This window comes from Oncorhynchus nerka, linkage group LG27 (genome assembly GCF_034236695.1).
Source record: "Oncorhynchus nerka isolate Pitt River linkage group LG27, Oner_Uvic_2.0, whole genome shotgun sequence".
Lineage (NCBI taxonomy): Eukaryota > Metazoa > Chordata > Actinopteri > Salmoniformes > Salmonidae > Oncorhynchus > Oncorhynchus nerka.
This window is the reverse complement of record NC_088422.1, coordinates 25,296,009-25,307,347: the sequence shown is the minus strand read 5'-3', so window position 1 is coordinate 25,307,347 and position 11,339 is coordinate 25,296,009. Positions and strand designations below refer to the sequence as shown.

Genomic DNA, 11,339 nt, shown 5'->3' with positions numbered 1-11,339 from the left:
ATGTCAGCAGGCTAATTTATTTAAGCAGTATTATGAAAGGATCGGGGGAAAATGTCCCTATAAAAGCATTACACAAACCCCAGTTTTGGAAATGGATGATCTTATCTGGCTTTTGATGATGATTGAATAAAAGACAGAGGTGAGGGAAGAATGGATCAGCACCTTCAGTGGGGTCATTCAGATTGTGGCTTTCATAGGACTACATTAACAAATGGTTTTCCTAAAAAAGAATCTGTCATCAGGTTGAAAATAGATCAAATGAATATTAAATAAACATAAGACCACATCTCTTGCTATTAATGATAATGAATTGTAATATCCATGTCTTACTTCCTTGCCAAGTTCATTACAAGCGATAATCTCCACAATATAATTGGCCTATTCCTTGATAAAGGGCTTAGTGGCTATATCATTTTTGATCTGTCATAACAGTGCCATAAATCCATGTGATTGATCATTTGGAATCATGACAAGTTCGTCCTACACAGAAAATTAATGGCGTTAGGAGTTGGTTTGATTGGTGTTGTTGAATGAAGCATTTACGTAATTGTACAAAACAGTAGGGCTAAGCAACAGAATTAATAGCATGGAATTGAATAAGTATAATCAGTACATGTCTCACTTTGATAGTAAGCTAATTATTTCATATTTCTGACTATAAGTACAGTAGCTAGGCTACATATTGGTAGGTGGATGATTTAAAGCACGTGTCAAACTCATTCCACAGAGGGCAGAGTGTCTGCAGATTTTCACTTCACCCTTGTACTTGATTGATGAATTAAGGTCACTAATTAGTAAAGAACTCTCCTCACCTGTTTTTCTAGGTCTTAATTAAAAGGAAAAAACAAAAACCCGCAGACACTCGGCACTCCATGGAATGAGTTTGACACCCCTGATTAAAGAATCATACCTGAGCAATAAATCATGTTTTGGCATAGCAGTTCATTAGAATGGTATGCCACTTGGCTACAGATTTTTATACTGGATACATTTTCTTTATGCACTGATTGTACACACTGATCTGTGAAACAAGAACATTACTACTTCCTGTACATTTCTGAAGAGCTTTTCTTAACTTAGAAATCAATTTCAGCACTAGTACGAAGAAAGCAGTCATATCAAATGAGAGAGATGACCTAAAGGTCAAATGTTGCATTTGTCACACTTAAGTTTTGTGATAACCAAGCTGAACATGTTTATTAATGTACCTATCCAATACCCACTCTGTCACGGGACCAATCAAAAAGCAAAAGAAAACACATACATACACACTGTCATATTAAATATATACATATATCTCATTTACTCTCTTACATGATTTACATGGGATCATTTTACAACAAAATTACTTTAGACTTCGCATTTTAAGTATTTCCACATATTAAAAACATACAAAAATAAAATTTAAATTTTTCCTCAATAATAGTCCGATTTGTTCTGTACTAGGCCGCAGCCTGTGATTTCCTGTTCCGTTTCGCTCGACGGGTGGGTGGAAAACTGATAAACTCAAATTGTTTGATTCTGTCCATGTTGGGGAAAGGTAGTGGGCCCTTGTGTAGCCTCTTGATGAAATGGACCTCTCTCTGGTTCTCCCTCGTCTTGGAGGCTTTGATGGGCCTCCCTTTCCTGGTGAAAGCCACATACCAACCCTCATACTTGGCATTCTGGAAGGCAGTGTAATTGTTCTCCAGAACAATCTCTGTGAAGATACAATCCCTGCTTCTGCCATCAGGCTGTTGAAAGGATGAGAGAGAGGAAAGACTAAGTCAAATCCAAGTTTATAGGCACATACACAGTTTAGCACCACTACTAGAAGGCATATTAAAAACAACATCTAATTTGGCTACTTACAGTATTTCCCTCTGAACTACACTGCTATCTGTTCATTTCCAGGCTCCAAACAAAATGGAATACTTCAATATGGTAATGAAACACAGAACAGACTAATAACAATGACAAACAATGGGTACAAGACAAGCCAAATAGTAGCCTACACGACAAGGTCAAACCCATTGTCTCTACATTTTGAGACAGTTTCGTTAAAACTACAATGAAGATACCACATACTGTATCAGTACAGCCAATAACTAAGAGTAAACTAGGAATAGTGAAGAATATATTTTAAATTAGGTACAAATTATTAGCAGCATATCCAAACCACACAACCATAACTATATTGTAGGAGTTGTGAGAAGTATTAGCAAACTATCCCTCTCTAACCTAAGGTTTTCAAAAGAGAGGAACCACTAGAAAGCTACACCCTTTATCTACATTTATGTATTCACTAGATTAAACCAGATCTTTTAAAATGATGATGACAGATGAAAATGATGATGCGAGATGAAACCCTTTATTTCTCATGGCAAGCAGACAACACTGAATACATATTTTATTTTTCCATTCAAGAAGTGGAGGGTTGACTCCTGACCAACCACCAAATGGAGTGAGGAGAGTTTCTCTCATGCCTTGAAACTGTAATGCTACATGAAATACAAGCTGGGTTGTCTCTCTGTCACCGACCCTATCCAAGCTAATGAATGACATTACAAATAAGTACCATTATAACACAATATAATTCACGTATATCTCATATTTTTCTTACTTTTTAACTCTGCATTGTGGGAAAGAGCTCAAAAGCAAGCATTTCACGGTAGTCTACTACACCTGTTGTATTTGGCGCATGTGACAACTCGTCAGTCTGTTCTTGTTCTGAAAAATGAAGGCTATTCTATGCGAGAAATTGCCAAGAAACGGAAGATCTCATACAACGCTGTGTACTACTCCCTTCACAGTACAGGTGGGGCAGAACACTCCGCGATGCTGTCCTTCTAGGCAGAGTTCGTCTGTCCAGTGTCTGTGTTCTTTTGCCCATCTAAATATTTTTTATTTATTGGTCATTCTGAGATATGGCTTTTTCTTTGCAACTCTGCCTAGAAGTCCAGCATCCCGGAGTCGCCTCTTCACTGTTGACGTTGAGACTGGTGTTTTGCGGATACTATTTAATGAGGCTACCAGTTGAGGACTTGTGAAGCATCTGTTTCTCAAACTAGACACTCTAATGTACTTGTTCTCTTGCTCAGTTTTGCACCAGGGCCTCCCACTCCTCTTTCTATTCTGGTTAGAGCCAGTTTGCGCTGTTCTGTGAAGGGAGTAGTACACAGCGTTGTACGAGATCTTCAGTTTCTTGGCAATTTCTCGCATGGAATAGCCTTAATTTCTCAGAACAAGAAAAGACTGATGAGTTTCAGAAGAAAGTTATTTATTTCTGGTAATTTTGAGCCTGTAATCGAACCCACAAATGCTGATGCTCCAGATACTCAACTAGTCTAAAGAAGTCCAGTTTTATTGCTTCTTTAATCAGGACAACCATTTTCAGCTGTGCTAACATAATTGCAAAGATTTTCTAATGATCAATTAGCCTTTTAAAATTATACACTTGGATTAGCTAACACAACGTGCCATTGGTTACTGATAATTGGCCTCTGTTCACATATTCCATTACAAATCAGCCATTTTCAGCTACAATAGTCATTTACAACATTAACAATGTCTAGACTGTATTTCTGATCACATTTGTTTATATCCCTGTTAGTGAGCATTTCTCCTTTGCCAAGATAATCCATCCAACTGACAAGCATGGCATATCAAGAAGCTGATTAAACAGCATGATCATTATACAAGTGCACCTTGTGCTGGGGAACAATAAAAGGCCACTCTAAAATGTGCAGTTTTGTCACACAATATTATGCCACAGATGTCTCAAATTTTGAGGGGGTGTGCAATTGGCATGCTGACTGAAGGAATGTCCACCAGAGCTGTTGCCAGAGAATTTTAGATTCATTTCTTGACCATAAGCTGCCTCCAACGTTGGTTTAGAGAATTTGGCAGTACGTCCAACCGGCCTCACAACTGCAAACCACGTGTAACCACGCCAGCCCAGGGCCTCCACATCCGGCTTTATTCACCTGCGGGATCGTCTGATGAAACTGAGGAGAATTTCTGTCCGTAATAAAGCCCTTTTGTGGGGAAAACTCATTCTGATTGGCTGGGCCTGGCTCCCCAGTGGGTGGGCCTATGCCCTCCCAAACCCACCCATGGCTGCGCCCCTGCCCAATTGTGATATCCATAGATTTGGATCTAATGAGTTTATTTCAATTGACTGATTTCCTAATATAAACTGTAAGTCAGTAAACTTGTTGAACTTGTTGCCTGTTGAGTTTATATTTTTGTTCATTAAACATAATGACAAACTAGGAAACAAGCACGCTGGAATTCTTACAACTTTTAAAGTGATGTGGATTTGATATCATACCTTTCCAACCAGTTTCCCCTTCCGGTTCATACAGAGGTAGCGTCCACTCTCTGCACCTTTGATCCGAACCCGACTGCCAAAGGTGTCAGTCTCTACAAAGAGACGTGCTACAACATCCACACAAATATCCACATGAAAATGATGTGATAAATCCACTAGGCATATGTAAATTCACTACATAACAAGTGTATTTTGGACACTCTCTGTCATATTCAAAAAAAATATGGAAGTGGAATAATACAAACCTGTATAAAGGCTCAAATAAACTGTCTGTCATCTATTGGCCTACAAAAAAATCATATAATAATATGCAAAAGGAGATCGTAAAATAAAATGACATTCTCTGGAGAGAGACCATCACAACAGCCTATGTGAGATATTATGTGTTTCAGGTTTGAGACATTGCGATGATTAATTAAGTGTTATCATTAATCATGTTTGAAGACAAAAGTAATGGAAGTGGAATACAACAAATCCCAATTGCAGTTGTCCTATGGGTCAATTGATTCACCCCCTGGTTAATTAGGGTTAACAACTGGCATGTGTATTGGACCAGGACAAAAGACTTGGCCTGATTCGCCAGACAAGGATTTAGATACAGTAGGCAGGCTAAATGAACATACAGCCCCACAGAGGGTCGGGCCAGCAATAGGTGGGCAAGTAGCCTAGGCTAGCCCTGCACACCTCTTCATAGACAGACAGCTCATTACAAATGCAGTCCTCATTAAAACACTATTAACAAGCCTTTAGCCTTGTATGCATGGGTCTGACTGGTTGAAAACAGATACTTTGCCCAAATGCAACCACCATTGTGTCATGGGAACAATTTACCGTAATTGTTGCCGTCCTCAGCAGTAGCGGCGACCCTCTTGCCTTGTATCTGGACGTGCTTCCCGCTGGTCCGGCTGTATAGTTGATAAACCCTGACCTGTCGCCGGCTAAGCTGGTCCGTCATTGCGCCCTGCTCCATCACATACTGGTTAAAATTAGGAGACGGGTGATTCTCCCCCTTTTTATGCAAAAGGGAAAAATAAAATCACATATAGAATTTTCTTCTAACCTCTATTTTTTTCTCAAATAAACCAACCACCGCCCGAGGAGAGCCTCACTGAATAACTCAATCCAAACAATAAAACATCCGAATATGTAAATGATTTGGTAAAACAAAAGCCCATCATATAAAATAGTGTGGTATCACAAAATATTGTGTGACATTAGCCATATTAAGTGCATTCAGAAGCAAGAGGCCCACTTGAAAATAACAAGTAAGCACTTTAAATTATCTTTATCATCAGCCCAAAACTGGATGAATCAATGTTGTTTACCCGTTACTTCAACCCACAAAAAGCAATGTGATGACGTTGAATCAACGTGGAAAACGAATTGGATTTGCAACAAGTATTCAACATAAGGGCATTTCGTCTTTTTTTCACCCTGTTTTTAATCTAAGTAACATGGTGATATTTTGGTTGATTTCACGTCACCTAAACCAAATGTTAATCAAAATTAGACGTTGAACTACTGACGTCTGTGACCAGTTTTTTTATTTAAAAAGACATTCTTATTTACAATGACGGCCTAGGAACAGTGGGCTAACTGCCTTGTTCAGGGGCAGAACGACAGATTGGTATCTTGACAGCTCGGGGACTCGATCTAGCAACCTTTTGGTTATTGGGCCAATGGTCTAACCACTAGACTACCTGCGCCCCAAACGGTCTATACAATCTGCGAGGATTCAATCTGCAATCTGTGAGGAACTATGGAAGAGGGTTTACCTGCGCATGGCACCACAACACGAAGAAATGAAAAGATCTGCAAAATAAAATCACAATAAATAAAACATTATCACCAACATTGCAATCTGTTTTGATAAGAATATTTCAAACGGTAGTCTTCTTACATGTAAATACAGCGCTGATTTATTCCATACATTCTTTCATCCAATCGCAAATGTTTTTCTTCACAGAGAGCAAGTAGCCTAATATTCCCAACGGATCCAAAATAATCCAAGAGTTCCCTCGCATCCGCTTGACCTGTCCACTCCGTGTCTCTTGTTAGTTTATGAGTTTTATTCCATTCACACACCAACTTTCAGATGTGAAACACCTTCTTCATAAATTCATATGAGAAAAACATCATGGTACGCATATGGGGAAAATCATATACTCCAGTTACTGCATGTGTGTTGAAGTGTGAAAGTCTTCCTGAGAGTATCCAAAAAGTCTGCAACCAAGAGAGTCACCGAGATCCATCATACATTTTAGAGTCAAACTTCCAAAATCAACATGAAAAACTATTAGCTATTGCCATTTGGATGTTTATTTCAAAGGAAGAAAAGTGTCACCCATAGGCACTGTATCGCAATGTAGCCCCAAGTAATTACACGTTTAAAAAGCCCTCTTACTCAGCGCGTCTTGGCCTCTTGCTGGGCAGTGGTTAAATGTTGAAAGGCAGGTCCCTCCCACGAGTTGAGAGTTGGAGGTTTTGTATTGTGGGTGGGCAGGGCACAGTTGACTGTAAAGTCGAAAATATTGGGGCAAAAGGTTTTGTAGCTCCCTGGTGCAGATGGTAATGGAAGCACTTTGGGTATGTTTTACGCACAATATTACGCATATTATAAGCCTACGCAATTAACGACAAATGAACCAACATGCAGTATGCATATCAGCATGAACTTCGTATGTTTGTTTAATTTTATGAAAATACACAAGATATAAAAAGACTGATTGGGTTACAAGATAAGTTTTAATTTAACCCTACATCTTGTTTTTCATCTCTCTCTCGTGACGGATATAAAATGCGTTTTTATCAACTATGTTATAATGCATTTAGATCATAATTAATCACTGTATTCATAAGTGAGTAGCTTAATGTCACTTGAAGAGGTGTGGCAATGATGTGCCAAATACTCCATCGCTTTTACGTTCTTTCTCGTCGTCACACGTTCAGCTAATGTGTAAAACAAATCATTTTAACAATAGGCTGTTTCGTCATGATGCAACGGTAGTCTGGTGAGATAAGCCAATGTGTAGTAGCCTAATCAACGTCACTAATTGATGACTAACTGATGTTAACAGGATTCTTATTTTTCGCTGGTTAAACTGGCATTCATTGAATTAAGGTTTATTTTTGTCTAGTCCTTCACCAGTGTCAAAGTCGTCATCGAGGTTATGGTGATTCTCTGAGAGACTTTGATATTTTCACAATTTATTGTTTCAGTGCAATACATGAGTTGTAATTAATGTTATATAAAATTATATTAGAATTTCTTTATTTCTTTAGTTACACTGATATCCAATACAGCACATTACCTACAAATATTCTTATACCTAGCAGCACAGATTGCAAGAGACAGTTTCACAATTGGAAAACCTCGCACTGTTATAGTTTAAATAACATTTTCTACCATTAAAGGGTACATTCAAACAGAACATTGTGTAATGTGGGCTCTGTGCAAGAATTTAGCAAGTCCCAGTGTTTACATCGTCCACCACTCACATCACTGGCCCTCTGTTCAGCCAGAAGTTAAGCATCTCTGACAAGTTGTAGCAACAGCAGTTAAGCATCTCTGACAACTCATCCTGCTGAATGTGTGACAGGCAATGGTAGCCACTGACAGACTTCATAGCAGTTGATTCCACTTGTTAATGTCACTTCTTAAAAGTGGTCAGTCAGTCCATCCATCAAGTTGCATTGGTCAAGCTGTAGTCTCTGACATAATCCAACAACAAACAATGTTTTTTTTGTGTAAAAAAAACAAATAAAAAAACTAAGTTTCAGACAACCAAGGTAACATTCATGATTTGAGAGTAAGGAAACATTCTCCAAACAGATTTGTATGTATACATATAGATGCATATACAGCAATACAAAAATAAACCACCATTTCTTATGCAGCAGTAATAGACACCACATCACCTGGAAAATCTATTTGCTTCTTCAAAGAATGTTTGTCAGGCATCTGTTGATATTTGATCCTGTCTTCAGCTTAGTCTTCTTGTAAAATTCAAATATACACTTTTTAAAGAATCTGACAGGTGTGGCATATCAAGAAGCTAATTAAACAGTATGATCATTACACAGGTGCACCTTGTGCCGGGGACAATTAAAGCCCACCACCACCACCACTAGTCCACCACACTCATTGACTTTTCACGCATAAAATGCCAATTTTTGGTTGCTCATCACAAGTGGTTTTGGAGACATTGCCATCCTTAATGTTTCATGTCTCCAGTATTTTCTATTTATATGCTAGTATAGTGGGTGATGACTATGACTGTGGTTCAAAAGGGTTATTACATACTGCTATACGTAGAAACACGGCAGCGTGGGATGTTTAGCTCTTGTGACTAAACTCCAATTTTAGGAGCTAAGTAGCAGAAATTTGGGGAGTGGCTGAAGGGAGAGAGAGCTTTTGCAGTAGCTAGCCTCATCACTGTGGAATTCATCTCCAGCAGGCTGCCTTGCTCTGGTGTCAGCAATATCTTTGGGGAGTGGGATGTATAACGAAAAAAAGAGAAGTGGTTTCATGAAATGCCGCTCGTCTACCCCCCAACACACACCCCCACTTCAGTTTACAAAGTGACGGTGAGATCTGAGGCCTTGCAACCTGATCTTATTTATTCATGTCTCCACTGGCTTTACTGGCGCTAAAGCTGTGATGGAAATAACCAGACTTTCACTGAAAAGCAGGCACCTACAGCCACCCACAGAAAAGGTACAGAATTCTTTGAACCTCAGGAGAGAGGGGGGGGGTGACTTTTTAAAAAGACTTGGGTGGAACGACAGAAACCCATGACAGGTGGGCAGATAGATCTGACTCAAGTGTCATGCTTCAATGTGAAACTGATCATATGTGATTATAAATGTAGAGAAACACCCATATTTAAACAGAGACCACCTTAGAGCATAACTTGTCTCCCAAAATCGGACAAATCAGATGTGAAAACGTTATTCCTCGTCATGCAGTGACCATGTTTTTTACCTACCTCAAATCAATTCATGTTTTGCTACCAGCTGACCAAAGGCTGCCTGCATAAAGTTATGTACAGCTTTAAAGCCTCACTATACAGTATCACTACATGTAATTACTTATTATTTTGAGCAACTTCGTCAACACATGACAATATTGATCCAGTATACTTCAGAGCTACTGTACCTCCAGTAACAAGTGAAAGGACGATTGGTGGTCTCCCAACAGCTCCAACTACATCGTAAAGATCTCCACCACAAAGAACAACTGGACACTCTTTTCTGACCCTGCAAAAATAGAGGCAAAGGTTTAGAAAGTGGGTGGTCCTCTTTATGAATGATAAAAACTCAAGATTGTTTCAGAAGATGAGCTTGGAGAATATCTGTGGATTGCCACTGTAGATGCTTGCACAGCAGTGGAGCACCTCCACTCTAGCCACCCAAACCCCTGCTATAAGGTCACTACGCAGTGTTCTGATGAGAGGGCTCCATACACTTATAGGAGGGCTCTCGCCATTGCTTGGTTGTCCAACGCCTGTATGACAGAACATGCATACTTGCCTCTTATAGAATGTTCTGTTAGAGAGGACTTTTTCTAGAACTGTCATACTCAGACGTGAGAGATAAATGATGAGACATTTGTAAAAATGTATCAACATTTTACTAACGTAATTAACTTTAATCTAATTCCATTAATCCTATGTTTTTATTTATACATGTAGTGTGTGCTCAAAATGTACAGATTTGTGGATATTAGAAAGGCCTCTGACCCCTACGTATACCCCAACCATTTGCAAGCTGACCATTTGAGCTTGCCAAATTTGACACAGCTGACACAGGCAATAAATTTGAACTAGTTTCCCCACCCCCTTTATCTGTAATGAGCCTTGGCCTACAACCCTTCGCACACACACATGCACACACACGTGCACACAGAATTTGAATGGGTCCACAGTTATTGCCAGCACATCAAAATATGATGTATGCCACGATATTAGAGTAAGTGCATTTGCTAGTATTGGAAGACACAGTACAGGCCTAGTCAAAACCCCATATAATAAAAATATACAGTACCAGTCAAAAGTTTGGACACACCTACTCATTCAAGTTTTTTTTTTTTTTTTCTTTCTACATTGTAGAATAATTGTGAAGATATCCGAAATATGAAATAACACATATGGAATCATGTAGTAACCAAAAAAGTGTTAAACAAATCTAAATATATTTTGTATTTGGGATTCTTCAAAGTAGCAACCCTTTGCCTTGATGACAGCTTTACACACTCTTGGCATTCTCTCAACCAGCTTCATGAGTTAGTCACCTGGAATGCATTTCAATTAGCAGGTTTGCCTTGTTAAAAGTTCATTTGTGAAATTTATTTCCTTCCTAATGCGTTTCTGCCAATCAGTTGTGTTGTGACAAGATAGGGGTGGTATACAGAAGATAGCCGTATTTGGTAAAAGACCAAGAACAGCTCAAATAAGCAAAGAGAAACGAGAAGTCCATCATTACTTTAAGACATGAAGGTCAGTCAATGCGGATCATTTCAAGAACTTTAAAAGTTTATTCAAGTGCAGTCGCAAAAACCATCAAGCGCTAAGATGAAACTGGCTCTCATGAGGACCGCAACAGGAAAGGAAGACCCAGAGTTACCTCTGCTGCAGAGGATACGTTCATAAGAGTTACGAGCCTCAGAAATTGCAGCCCATATAAATGCTTCAGGGTTCAAGTAACAGACACATCAACTGTTCAGAGGAGAAGTGTGAATCAGGCCTTTATGGTTGAATTGCTGCAAAGAAACCACTACTAAAGGACACCAATAATAAGAAGAGACTTGCTTGGGCCAAGAAATACGAGCAGTGGACATTAGACTGGTGGAAGTCGTTTGGTCTGATAAGTCCAAATTTGAATTTTTTTGTTCCAACCACTGTGTCTTTGTGAGATGCAGAGTAGGGGAACGGATGATCTCCACATGTGTGGTTCCCACCGTGAAGCATGGAGGAGGAGGTGTGATGGTGTGGGGGTGCTTTGCTGGTGACACTGTCAATGATTTATT

General features: G+C 39.2%; 1 protein-coding gene across 1 annotated transcript; it reads right to left on the bottom strand.

Annotated features, from left to right (window-relative positions):
- Positions 1 to 916: 916 nt before the first annotated feature.
- fgf17 (fibroblast growth factor 17) lies at positions 917 to 5,309 on the bottom strand. Its single transcript, XM_029636883.2, has 3 exons — positions 5,144 to 5,309; positions 4,313 to 4,419; positions 917 to 1,733 (listed from the first exon to the last, which is right to left on the bottom strand). Exons 1-3 carry the CDS (start codon positions 5,280 to 5,282, stop codon positions 1,443 to 1,445), a joined length of 537 nt encoding a protein of 178 aa, XP_029492743.2. The 5' UTR covers positions 5,283 to 5,309; the 3' UTR covers positions 917 to 1,442.
- Between the last annotated feature and the right edge of the window lie 6,030 nt (positions 5,310 to 11,339).